This window comes from Myodes glareolus, chromosome 2 (assembly GCF_982192425.1).
Source record: "Myodes glareolus chromosome 2, mMyoGla1.1, whole genome shotgun sequence".
Classification (NCBI taxonomy): Eukaryota; Metazoa; Chordata; class Mammalia; order Rodentia; family Cricetidae; genus Myodes; species Myodes glareolus.
The window spans coordinates 67,301,247-67,315,167 of record NC_142027.1 but is presented as its reverse complement, the minus strand read 5'-3'; the positions used below and the strand labels follow the sequence as shown (position 1 = coordinate 67,315,167).

The following is a 13,921-nucleotide window of genomic DNA, read 5'->3' as shown; positions in this document are numbered from 1 at the left end:
AATATCTCAAACTCTTGGTGTCCCGTGTTAGGTTTCCTTTCTCCCAAATCCAAATTAAGAATCAATCTACCCAATCTCAATCTTTCTCAACCTTCCTTGGCCCCTCTCTCTTCTTTCCTCCTTTCAGGTTTTTTGAGACAGTGTCATGTAGCCCAAGTTGGCCTCAGTCTTGGTATGTAGCTGAGGCTGGTCTTGAACTCCTGGTCCTCTTGCCTCCTGAGTGCTGGGAAGTCACTGAGACTCTCATCAACACTTCATTCCATCATCAGTAAAGATGAAAATGAAAGTATTTTTATTCTGCTCATTTTGTTCCAATGAAGAGAAGATAGACACCCCCCTTGCCTCTCATCCCCTCTACACCAACCCTGTGGAGAGGGGTCGTGTGCACGCTAGGCAAGTGTGCCATCACTGAGCTACACCCCAGTTCCTTGTCTTCATAGTCTATGTGCTTTGGGATTTCTGCTTAGTCTTCCCGTTTTCCTGTTTGTTGTAGATAACTCTTTGGAAGTGAGTGATGGGCCATGTGTTTCTTATGGTTTAAGTTTACCAGATTGTAAGATTACCTTATCAGAAAAATGCAACATTTATAATTTATTTTATGTACATTGGTGTTTTGCCTGCATGTGTGTCTGTTTGAAGTTGTTGGGTTCCCTGGAACTAGAGTTACAGATGGTTGTGAGCTGCCATGGAAATTGGTTGTGGTTGCTGGACCTCTGGGAGAGCAGCCAGTGCTCTTAACCTCTGTGCCATCTTTCCAGCCCCTGAGTATTTTTTTTAATGGTAGAAGACTTTCACCGGGTGGTGGTGGTGGCACACATCTGAATCTCTGGTTTACAGAGCGAGTTCCAGGACAGTAAGTAATATACAGAAAAACCCTCTTTTGGTTTTTCGAGGCAGGGTTTCTCTATGTAGCCTTAGCTGTCCTTGGCAGTACTGGACCTCACTCTGTAGACCGGGCTGGCCTCAAACCCACAGAGATCCGCCTGCCTCTGCCACCTGAGTGCTGATATTAAAGGGGTGCGCCATCACTGCCTGGCAAAGGCTTCTAGGAGCACAGCGCTAATGCTGTGCGTTCACACATATGCTCTCATGTAGCTTTGCTTTTCTTTCCTCTGGCCTTTCATGCTCTCTTTTTGCACGGTGCTGGGACCTAACCCAGGTCTTGCAATGTAGGTAAGCACTATTTGTACCAAGCTACAAACCCATCCAATTTCTTCCTCTTGCTGAATATGTAGACAGGAGCATTTGATCACCAAAACGGAGAGTGAAAGGAGAGTGAAAGCAATCATTTTATATGCTAACATTAGCTCACAGCAGACCCGGGTAACAGGCGCTTTAGTCCATCCTCATGAGGAGTTGTCCGCTTTTGAACAGTGAAGACGGAGTGCAGGGTTTCAGACCCCACCCTGATGGCTGCCTGCTTTTGTCTTGTTTCTCCACCCAGTACTTCGGCAATCCACGGTCTGTCACCTCTCGTTGTGACTTGAAAGCAAACCTCATCCGAAATGGCTGTGGCGGTGAGATCGAGAGTCCAACCAGCAGCACCCACGTCCTTCGGAGCCTACCCCTCAGCAGCAAGGGCTCCAGTGCCACAGGCTCGGACGTCATCCAGATGACACCGCAGGAGATTGCTGTGAGCCTCCGGCCAGGTGAGTGCTCCTCAGGGTGAGTTGTGTGCTGGGGCTCAGAAAAGCCCAAGGGGTGGGGCGTGCTAATGTAGAAAATGGGCTTGATTGAGGTCAAAGCCGGGAGATGGTACTGGGAGGAAAGGTTCATACCGGGAAGCAGAGTATAATGTTGCTGGAGACGAGGCTAGGTGGAATAGCTTGGCTAGGTTCTTTTTTAAGACTGTAGTAGAGGCCTTGCCTGTATGCATGAGGCACGCATCATCTCTTCTGCAATGCACAGAATGAACAAGTAAACCCTGACCCCCCTCCCAAATGATAACACAATGTTATGGTAGAATATGTGTGTGTACATATATGCACATATATAATAAATACATACATATGCTTGTATATATACACTAAATTTATATTTAGTCTCTCTCACACACACATATACCAAATATATATATATATAGCCACACATCCTGCTAATTATTGTGCAGTTTCTAGTATTAGATAGAAAGCGAGAACAGTATTGGGTGTTATTCAGTGAGTGCAGTGTCAGGCAGGTGTGAGGGAGGGCCCAGCTCTGGGAGGTTGGTGATGAAGGTCAGCACTGGAAGGGTAGTGATGACGGTCTGGCCTCCCCATAAGGCCACACGCAAGCCACAAAGATGTTTTGGTAGAGATGAAGGCTTGGTGGGGGGGGAGGGCTGAAGACAATTGAAGTCTCTGAAGTTCTATCATCATTGTGAATATATTTCTAGAGACAGAAACTCTTGAAACCATGATGCCTCTCAAAATTTTGAAGACACAGTTTTAGTATTTACAAAGAGAAACAGGCAGAACCCTCTTATGTGAGTGGATTCTTGCCTCCAGGGAGCTCTCCCATTGAGGAGCTGTCAGATGTGTGGGGATTGGCTCTTCCATTGTAAAGCTATAGCGCTACTTTCATGCCCTGCCCCCACCTCAAAATAGCATTTGTTGAGTAAAAAGGAACACTCCCACAAGATCAGCCAAGAACAAGCCTCAGCATGACTTGAAAGATACCCCATGAAGGCCAGGTTACCATCTTAGGGTAGGTCTGAAGAAGAGAGGGGGCTGGGTGTTGAAGGGGGGTAGGGAGAGGGAAATGGGGAAGGATTTTTCTCCTCCTTTTTTTTTTTTTTTTAAAGAAAATTATCTTGGGCTAGAGAGGTGGTCCAGCCACTAAAAGTTACATTTCTTTGCCTGTCGTGGTGGCATACATCTTTATCCCAACACTTGGGAGGCAGAGGGAAGGCTATCTATAAGTTCAAGGTTAGCCTGGTCTACATTTCAAGTACCAGGCCAGCCAGTGCTACCTTATCTCAGAAACAATTCTATCCATGCATGCATGCATGCATGCATCTATCCTTGCATGCATCCACCCACCCACCCATCTATCCACTTGTGTGTCTGTGTGCACATGTGCGGAGGGCAGAGAATAGCTTGTGGAGGTCTGTTCTCTGCTTCTACCATACGAATCGGGAGATCAAGCTCAGGCTCCCAGACTTCTCAGTTCTTTACCCTCTGAACTGTCTCTCTGGCCCTTCCTTTTTATTATTGCTTTTATTTTTAAAATTTATTCTATGTGTGTAAATGTTGGCCTCACATGTATTTCTGTATCACATTCATGGCTGGTGTTTCCAGAGTCCAGAAGAGGGCATTGGATTCCCTGGAAAAGTTCCAGATGGCTTAGAGACGCCATGTGGGTGCTGGAAATCAAACCCAGGTCCTTTGGAAGAATAGTCAGTGCCCTTACCCATCGAGCTGTCTTCCAGCTCCCCTTCCATTTTAAAAAATTTTTAATTGCATGTTATTTGTGCATGTGTAGGTCAGAGGACAACTCTTTTGAGTCATTTTTCTTCTTCCATCATGTGGGACCTGAGATCAGACCCAGGCCGCCAGGCTCAGAGGCAGTGTGCCGTGACCCTCGGGACCATCTTACATACAGCCTTCCTTGTTTAGTTCTTAAGTAGTATTTTAAAACTGTTTTTCAAATTGAGACATAATTCACATATCACACAACTGTATCATTTTAAAATGTTCGGGTCACTAGTTCTAAGTCGACTGTGAAGCTGGGTAAGCATCACACTGTCTAATTCTAGATCATTTTCCCACCAGCAGTTCGAACTAACAAACTATCCTTTCCCTTCTAAACCATCATTTCTACAATGCTACCCTCACCAAACACTCCTCCTCCATTATATAACATCAGGCCTTTGATTCATCCACGTTGTAAAATGTGCTTTCAGCTGGTTCTTTTGAGCCAGGGTCTCGCTGTGTAGCTCAAGCTGACCTGGAATTTGTGACTCTCCTGTCTTGACCCTCCCAAGGCAGGTCCTGCCGTGCCCCTTACTTCATTCTTTTTTATGGCCAAAGGATGCTTCATGTTCTTGGGCTGCGCTTCAGTTGATGAACAAACTGTTTCCACTGGGTAATTCTGAACATTCATGTGCAAGATTTTTGCGGGCCATGTGTTTTCAATAATTTTGGGTCTATAGCTAGGAGTAGAATTGCTGGATCATATGGTAATTCTGTATTTGACTTTCTGAAGAACTGCCAAACTTTAAGCAGGGTTTTGTATAAATACAAGGATCATGTTTTCCATTTTATTTCAGCACTGGAAACCGTATGTCAGGATAAGAATTTTTTTCCAAAAAATCCTTAACAAAAGGCTTGAAATTCTTAAGACCTGCATTTTAAGTAAAACTTAGAGAGCGAAGCAAAGGCTAGAGTGGTTTTCAAACACTTTAACACTCAAAAGGTTCCTTTGAGTTAGTTATTCACCTATTGTTTGTGTTGTGCACGCATGATGTGTGTGTGTGTGTTGTGCCACACGTGTGCTCCAGTGCATGTGTGGAGGACAGAGGGCACCTTGTTTTTGAGATGGGATTTCTCTACGTAGCTCTGTTTGGCCTGGAACTCACTCTGTAGATCAGGCTGGCCTGGAACCTGTAGAGCTCCACCTGCCTTTGCCTCCCAAGTGCTGGGATTAAAGGTGTGCGCTACCACGCCCAGCCAGAGGATAACTTTTACTGATGGCCTGAGTTCAGATCCCTGGGATCCACAGGAATAGCTGGATACAGCGGTGTCCTATGTAACCTTAGCATTGCTGAGATGGGAAAATTAGGAAAATTGCCTCAGAGTTTGCTGGTCAGCAGCCAGGAGTACATGGGTAAAATACAGAAAAAAGAGTGACTCCGTTACTGAACAAGGTGGAAGGCAAGAACCAGCTTTGGAACATTGTTCCCTGACCTCCTCATGTCGGATGCACAATGGGAACACGCGTGCGCACACACACACACACGCACACCCCACCCCCATTTATCTGAAGATGGTAGGAGTCTTTATTTGTGAAGATCCTGTCATGTCTTGACTTGTGAACAAAACCAGTCTTGGAGCTCTGCTCTCGGCCTAACAGGGTTTACCATCTAATGCCTGTTCCCAAGGACAGATGGGAGGCTTTCTTATTAAAGGGAAGCCAGAGCAAAGAAAGTGTTAAAATCCCTTCCAGGCGGGCGGCTAGTTAGTACTTGATTACAGTGGGAGAACCTGTACTTAGGAGCGGAGCGTGGGCAGGAATCCTGTGCTAACCACAGGCAGCACTGGGCGCTGTGAAATCAGGAAAACAGGGCAAGAGAGGGGCTGCTGGGCTGGGGGTAGGGGTGGGGACCTCCTTCCTCTCAGGTGCAGGGGATCAGCGTCTCTTTGTAGTTCCCTTTATTGCCTTTTCTGATCCTGCCGCTGGTCCCGAGGTGGGGATTGTGTGGAACAGCAGTAGATGTGCAGGCCTGTAGGGCTCGCAGGTAGAGGGGGAGACTGTGGGGGAAGGGGGAATAACAAATCCAGGCATGTGGCTTGGGATGTTGTCACCCGAGGCAGGTACGCACCAGCTCTGTGGGTGAAGGTGGGGTCTGTGCCCCCTGCTTAGGCCATCAGTTAAAGTCCCAGGCAGTGTAAGACAGCAGCTTGCTGGGAAAGCGTGGAAGGGAAGAGTGTGTCTAAGCAGAGTCACACCCAAAGGTGGGAAAAGAGCCCGGACCTTTTCCTGGTAAATCACTCCACACATGGCTCGGGTGCCACCAGCCTCCCTGTCAACTTGCAAACCAGAGACGCCACCCTTGCTGGGCTGCCGGTGTCCTCCCCGCCGAGTGATGTCCCCACCGAGAGTGGATTGAGAGTTTCCATCCCACAAGAACTGCTGGTGGAACACATTCCATGATCTCCAGAGCCCATGTAGGAGGGCGTGGCATTTAAAGTCTCACATGTAATGGCTGGTGCTCAGCACGATTGGTCCTACACTGCTCACCCTGTCTCTGTCAAACTGGGAGAAACGCTCCCTTTAATATTTATATCTTCCCTGTGGGAAGAAGCATATGTGTGTGCATGCACTCTCTTGGTGAGCTATTTCTCTTAGGATTTAGTGCCAAGATGTGGGCCACTTCCCAGTACGAAGCAGGGACATCTGGATTTTATACCTCACATCCTTCTTCGCCTTCATAGCTGGAAAATTTGGAGTTAAATTTGCGTGCCTAAAGCTATAACCCCGTCAAACTGAAGTTTCTACAAGATCTTTCTGTCTCTTTTTATCCCTGCGTGAATCGCTTTAATTTAAAATTGCTTGTAATTTTTAACTTTTTGGAGCATTGGCACCAAAGATTTTCTTGTGTGAGAGCTTGGATACTTATGTGCAGTATTGATTTTAATCCACACTATGATTAATGTCTTCCTCACTGAAGCAGAATTAAGCCACAGGTTGAAAGGAACTGGGGGTCTGCTGAGCCCTTAGTGACCAGGTGTGGCTTCAAACCTGGCTCTTCAAGCTCCGAGCCTGGTGCTGCTCTGTCCATGGCTGCCTCTCAGCTTCCCTGAGTCCAAGCCACTTCTCCATCTGTTAAATTATGGCAGACTTCACTAAGGTAGTAGTACATTCTGGATAGAAGATGGCCTAGAGGAATCAGGAGGATTGACAGGTGTCAGACAGCACACCAGATCCCGTGAGGAGGTCATGAATTTGGACAGAAGAGGCTCTGTCCACCTGTGGTCTGCCTGCCTGTGCAAAGGCCAAAGCTGGGTACGCACAGGGTAGGGGTGACCTTCCTTCTCTGAGTTCTTTTCTGCTTCTCACCTCTCCCCCCACCGTGATAGGCATCCATCCCATGGAAGGACCTGCTGTGTCTGCCAGATGGGAGCCAGAGGCATACTATAGCAGTTCGGATTTCATTTTGGGGGAAATCTTGAATATTCTTCTGTCTGAGTCAGACTCCGATTGTTTTTAAAAATAGGTTCATACCAACCGGCAACCCAAACTACATCAGTCTTGAGGCAGCTCGAACAGTGCCAGTGCGTGCAAAAGCAAGTCAGGAGAAACAGCCGCGCCACTCCAGCTACCGCACTTCCGTTGTGCAAACGTTTGTCATTCTAGGCCCTGCTGTCCCCTGGAGGTGCATCCCAGCTTCAGTGGCTGTTCTGAGCATCGCTGCTGTCATGCTTAAATAAGCTTAGGTCCAGGTAGTTTATGGAGTATGTCTTGTTCCCATTGGGAGGAGGAGAGGGAGCATGGAGGATTGGGTTCCGTGTCTTGCAAGGGCCGGGACTTAGCATACGGAGGAATACTTAGCCAAGAGGGTACCAGAGGCTCCGGAGCTGTGGCTCTGCACAACCAAGTGTGGATCCCTTGGGTGGTGGCGAGGGCACTTTGGCTCTTGCATCTCTAAGTACACAAAAAAATATACCCAAATTTCAAATGCTCAACAACAGTTCTGCCCCAGGCCAAACAGGACACCTGGCAATCCTGACAGGCTAGCAAGCTGAGGCAGACAAGTGAGCAGAACTTTGAAGTGATTTGCATTTAGAAACACAGACGTGATTTAGGGATTTTTATCCTTCAGTTACTTTCCTAACTTGGGCCTCTCTCCAAACCCTGGGCGGGCGGAGGGGGGGTGAGCTAGTAGGTCTCCTCGCTTCCTCCCTTTAATTAATTCCCCCTTTCTATACCTGCTGGCCGTCTTACTAGAGAACCCTCATCACTTTCTCCTCTTATAATTAGCACACAATTTGGTAGTATCTTTTCTCCTTCTGCTCTTTTGTTAAATGGTATATACACTATATATCCTGTACATAGTATGTGTATATTCTTTGACACTTTCATAGATATACTTAATGAATTTTAGTAATTTTACCACCCACCCTACCTAACCCCCACTGTTGCCTTCTTTTAGGCTCTTTCCATTGGAGCTCTTCTTCCTATTCTTAGATCTGTGGTGTGTGTGTGTGTGTGTGTGGTGTGTGTGTGTGTGTGTGTGTGGTGTGTGTGTGTGTGTGGTGTGTGTGTGTGCGTGTGGTGTGTGTGTGTGTGTGTGGTGTGTGTGTGGTGTGTGTGTGTGTGTGTGTGTATGTGTGTGTGTATACACAGGTGAAACACAGTCCTATCACTAAATCTGGGCTAGGCTAGAGCCCAGCAAACTTTAGTGGTCTTGATCTTCCTGTCTCTGTGCCTCACAAATGTGCTAGGCCCCACCTGGCTTTTTATGTAGGTCCTGGGGATTTGAACTCAGGTCCTAATGTCTGCACAGCAAGTGTGCTTCCTCCCTGAGCCATCTCCCCGGCCCCAGGTTACTGTCTGCTTTGTCACCCCTCCCACCCCAGTTCTCTTTCATGGCTTTCCCTCCTGGTAATTCCTCTGCTTCCTATTGGTCAATGACCTTCAACCCAGTTTGCAAGGCATATTCTGTGTTCACGGCTACCCAGGGGTCTTTTTTGCCGAGAGACAGCACACCACCACCCTTCCTCAGACACACTGACATGACACGGGTGGGCATTTGGAGACGACCACCTGGGACTTCTCTCCACACAATACTCACGTCCAAGAAAATCTTTCTTTTGGGTGGTGCACCTTCATCCAAGACAAAGAAGAGTTTTAATTGTGTGTGTCTGTGTGTGTGTGTGTGGTGGGTCAGACAAGCATTCTGCAGCATAAAAGATCTTTGGAGTGAGAACCCACCCTTTCGTCTCAGCGAGTCACATGGCCTCTCTGTCATCGCAGGTGATCAGACTGCCTTCCAGCTTCAGGTGCGCCAGGTGGAGGACTATCCCGTAGACCTCTACTACCTGATGGACCTGTCCCTCTCCATGAAGGATGACTTGGACAACATCCGGAGCCTGGGCACCAAGCTTGCTGAGGAAATGAGGAAGCTCACTAGTAACTTCCGGTTGGGTTTTGGGTCTTTTGTTGACAAGGACATCTCTCCTTTCTCCTACACGGCACCAAGATACCAGACCAATCCATGTATTGGGTAAGTGACTAGGAAGAGCTCATGGACAGGCTAGTTAGTGGAAGCATGAGGCTTAGGCACTGAGTGATTAATGGCGGCCACATTATATCCTTGGCCTACATGTGAAAAAGTGACTGTCACGGCGTTATATGAGACTTATTTTCTTGCCTCACATGGCACTGTTCTCACGTTAATATATTAACCAGTGTCCTCAGGGAGCCATGGGTCCAGGAGGTTGGGGGAAGATCAGGAAAATACAAGTAGTACTTTCTCTTTGCCTGTAGTAAGTGGCATGCTCAGAGATACATGGGTTTCAGTGGCTGGGGAGATGGCTTGGTTGGGTAAGTGCGTGCTGCCCAAGCATGAGTAGTTAGTTGAGTTTGTAAATGCTGGGCACTTGAGCATACTCATGATCCCCAGCACTGGCCAAGGAGAGACAGAAAGACCCTTGGGGTTTGATGACTACGAGTCTTGAAGAATTTGTGAGGTCCAGGGTCAGTAAGAGACTCTGTCCACGGGGGAAAAATATACCTGATACTGATCTCTGAGCTCCATGTGCATATGTGCACACATGCATGTGCATGACCACATACAATCCATTCATACAAAAGGATAAATGCATTCAGGATTTTCCCTGTTGTTTATATCAACAACAATAATTTACTTCCATGTAATTAAATGAGAACCCTGTTTTTTATTTTTTTTTTAGTTTTAATTTTGTATGTGTGTGTATGCTGTGTTTGTACGTATGTGTGTGTGTGTGTGTGTGCAGGTGTGTGCATACCATGGCACATGTGTAGAGGTCAAATGGTGCCTTTGGATATCCGCCCTCACCTTCCACTTTGTTTGAGGCTGGGGATTTTTGTTGTTTGCTGTTGCGCTGCACATGCCAGGCTAGCTGCACAGGGTTTCAGCAATTCTGTCTCTGTCGTTTGTCTTGTTGCAGGGGACACTGGGGCTCCAGTTTGCACTGTTGAACCTGCCTGTCTTACTTAGAGTTTTCACTGCTGTGAAGAGACACCGTGACCATGGCAACTTGTATAAAAAAACATTTAATTGGGATGGGCTGCTTATAGTTTCAGAGGTTCAGTCCATCATCCTGATGGGGAGCATGGCGGCATGCAGGCAGATGTGGTTCTGGAATAGAGAGTGCTACATCTTGTAGGCAGCAGGAAGTCCACTGTCACACTGGGCAAAGCTTGAGTAAAATAGGCCTCAAAGCCCACTCCCACAGTGACCACTTCCTTCAACAAGGCCATACCTACTTCAACAAGGCCATACCTACTTCAAGGCCATACCCCCTAATAATGTCACTCCCTCTGGGGCCCATTTTCTTTCAGACCACCATATTTCACTCCCTGACCCCCAAGGCTTATAGCCATATGCAAAAAAAAAAAAATGCATTCAGTCCAACTTTAGTAGTTGAACTAGTCTGTAACAGTTTAGTGATAGCCATCCATAGTCTATAACAGTTTCAAACTTGTTTCAAAGTCCAAAGTCTCTTCTGAGATGCATGACAGTCTCTTAACTGTAATCCCCCTGTGAAAATCAAAATCAAAGAACAGATTTTATGCTTTCAACATACAGTGACATAGGATTTACATTACCATTTCAAAACACAGGGAAGGAAGCATAGCAAGGAAATACAGGACCAAAGCAAGACCAAAGATGAGCATACAAAATCCAAACACTGAAGCTCCATGTCTGATCTTCAGCTACCTTCAGCTTTGTTGACTACAGCACACTTCTTTCTCTTGGGCTGGTTTCACTCCCTGTTAGCAGCTCTCCTCTGCAGGTGTTCCTGGCACCTTGGGGTCTCCAGGGCAATCCAGGCTTCATCTTCATAGCTTCATGTAATAGCCTCTCCACTAGGCCTCCATTCAGGGACATCCCTGACACACACCTGGCCTCAGCAGCTTTATTCCATAACTCCTTTCTTCTGTCCTTAATTCTAAAGCCAGAACCATGTGACCGAAGCTGCCAAGTTCTGCTGCTTGCTAGAGCCAATGCATGGCGCTCTTACTCAATTATGTATTCACCAGCCTTCTGTGTTCCACTAACTAAGCTTGGCTCTCCTAAAATTTGCTCTGTAGACCAGGCTGGATTCAAACTCAGAAATCCACCAGTCTGTGCCTTCCCAGTGCTGGGATTAAAGGTGTATGCCACCACACCCAACTCTAAGCTTTTTTAAAATTCCTTTTCGTAACTTGGAAATTTAGCTGGGTGGGATCTTGTCCTGAGGTAACCACTGCCTTTATTCCATGTCTTAATCCACTTATCTCCCTGATCACGGACTCAGCTCCACTCCACTCTCTGGCCCCCCTTTTCTCCTCAAATATTTGTTCTTGCTCAGCTGGCTCTTTTTTTTTTTTTTATCATAAATCTCCATTAAAGTTGCCACTAATATCCACATGACAGAGTCTGTCCTAGACTGTTTGGAGATTTCTTCTTCCGACAGAATTAATCCCAAACTCTTCACCTGAACCTCAGGCAGACTCTGCAGACAAGGACAAAAGACAGCCACATTCTTCACCAAAATATCCCAAGAATGGTCTCTAGACCACATAGTAAAAGACTTCTCCTCTGAAACCTCTTGAGGTAGCTAGCGCCTTCCCCCATCGTAGACTGGGCCACATCCTCAAACACTCCTGACCTGACGGCAAAGGAGTTGGTTTCTCTGTTTGCTCGTGTCTCAAGCGATCTGTGAGATGTCAAGTCTGTGCGGTACAGCAGCAGTGATTGATAACCTTCCAGCCTTTTCTTGCCTGAACTCCACCTTCAGCGTCATTGAGGCTGTGGAATTTAAGGCCCAACATACTCGCTAGGTAGGGGACAGCTAAGATTTTAGTTCATACTGTTGGCAAACAGACACCTGGTTTAGATTATCCCATACGTCTCATACTGGGCTCCTCAGGTCCCTCAGGTCTCTAGGTCATGTTTCCAGATGGGGAAAGTGAGGTGTGCAGAGAATACCTTAGCGTTATACAGACGGCTAAGGGGCAGACTAGTTTTAGAGCCTCTCACACAAGGCTATTTTCTTCCTCATCTGAGATACTTCACCTGAGGCTAAGGAACAGCATTCCCTCCCAACCTCCCACAAACCCACCATGTTTGCCTAGTCTGGACTAACAGTCCCCAAATCTCCACGGCTAAGTATCTGCAAAGCTGTCCTCATTTGTACAAATTCTGAGGAGGGTTGTACTGTGCTGAGGCTTGGCACCTCTCCTTCAGGGAGCCAGGCCTCTTCCACATTGTGGTGGCTTCCTTCTGCCATGGAAGAGGGGAGCGTGTTGTTTTAAAGATCCTGGGCCTACCCAAACAGCTCCCAGCTTCAAGCTAGGTTGGGTGTTGGGGGAGGTGGTGATGTCCCAGCAGTCTGTGTTATGAGACCTCCAGTCCTGTTAATTTTACTCTTGATGCTGACCTAGATCTTCCTCAGGGGTCAGAAACCAACACAAAGATCGAAAAAGTAAAATAAGCCAGGCAGTGGTGATGAATACCTTTAATCCCAGCAGATCTCCGAGTTCGAGGCCAGCCCGGGCTATACAGAGAAAACAAACAAACAAACAAAAAATCAGAAAAATAAAAGAAAAAAACCCCAGTAAGATAAACAGTTTTAAGTATAGATGTAGTCAAAGTTCTTTAAGCATAAAGAGAAGTTAGGCATGATTTGTTAGGTGTAACTTCTTCAGGGCCACGGGTAGCCATAAACTATATAAACTAGGTTATGATTAGTGGATTTGGTCTCTGCACCCCTTTCAGCTGTCCCGAGGCCACAGTGTTGAAGTTTTGTTACTTACTGGGAACAGCAGCATCTGAATCAAAACATTTTTTGGGATCCATTGGAACAGTGATTCCAAACTCTCCTTTCTGTCCCTGCCCTGACTGGGCTCAGACAGGGTGTGGGCACCTTCAGAGATGCTGGACTGGGAGCTGGCAGAGGATCAAGGACTAGTTTGGGGCTTAGCATCCGAATAGGCCAGGCTATTGCACACAGCTATTCAGAGTTCCCACTCGAAGCCCTCCAGGCAGACACAGTGGCAGACAGTGCAGTTCTTGACAGCACTCTGAAAAGCTGTTCCTAAGACAGGAAATCAGTGAAGAAAGGGTGTTAGGTAGGAAGCCTCAAATCTAAGCCGTGTAAATCTCTCTTTTGTAAGCCAGGAAGTATCAGGAAGACACTGCAGCTCTGGGGAGCAGGCTGAGCTTCCCACCCCGGGGTCCTAGTCTCCCTGGAGCTTCCCCTTTGCAGCTTGAGAAGGGCAGCACAATCCAGGTCTTGTAATCTAGCTGTCCCACATCAGGTCTGGGGCAGCACATAGGTTGTTTGCTTTTCTGTTTTAAAGGCCCCATGAGTTAGTCACTGACATCTAAAAATCAATTAGACACAAATAACCAGAATTTCTAGATTTTCTTCACTCAGCATAGAATGGACCAGAAACACTAAATCTGAAGAAGTGCCGGGGTTGCCCGGGGGGAGAAAGAAGTAATGGAAGCATCAGATTCTTTAATCTGATTGACCAGTTTAATAACTAATCTGAGTCACTGAGGGGCATCTCTCGGAAATCCCGATACCAACCGACATTCCATTTTTGATTGCCCGTTGAAGGACTTTTTTCTTTTATTGAGCTGACATCAAGATAGATTCATGTAAAAGCACGGATGTGTAAAAACATCTCCATCACTGTTTATACGTTTCTGCCCTTGAGTCTCACCTTGGCCTTCTGGCCTCTTGTGCCTGAGGTGACATACTCTGCTTCTCTAACCCGGCTCTGCCGCGTGCTCTTGGCTGCGTCTCGGCTGGGGTTACTGTTGTTGACGTGGTTCAGAGCTTGGTGGGCTGTGTCGTCTGTGTCTGGAAGGTTCTAGCAGTATCTCTGTGATTGTTTCCTCCCTCCTGCCTCCATGTTCATCCGCTAGTAGGTGTCAGTTGGAGCTTCTCAGTCTAGATGTCGTATTTCTTATTTTTCTGCATAGAAACACTTCCCCCAGTTCCGTCATAGAAAAGCCTTTCAG

General features: G+C 46.9%; 1 protein-coding gene across 1 annotated transcript in view; it reads left to right on the top strand.

Moving 5' to 3' along the window:
* Positions 1–13,921, top strand: part of Itgb5 (integrin subunit beta 5) — a 109,809-nt gene that overhangs the window by 27,800 nt on the left and 68,088 nt on the right. Inside the window, exons 3-4 of the mRNA XM_085685486.2 lie at positions 1,445–1,649; positions 8,677–8,926. Of these exons, the coding sequence (XP_085541612.1) occupies positions 1,445–1,649; positions 8,677–8,926 (455 nt within the window). The remainder of the gene's footprint in view (positions 1–1,444; positions 1,650–8,676; positions 8,927–13,921) is intronic.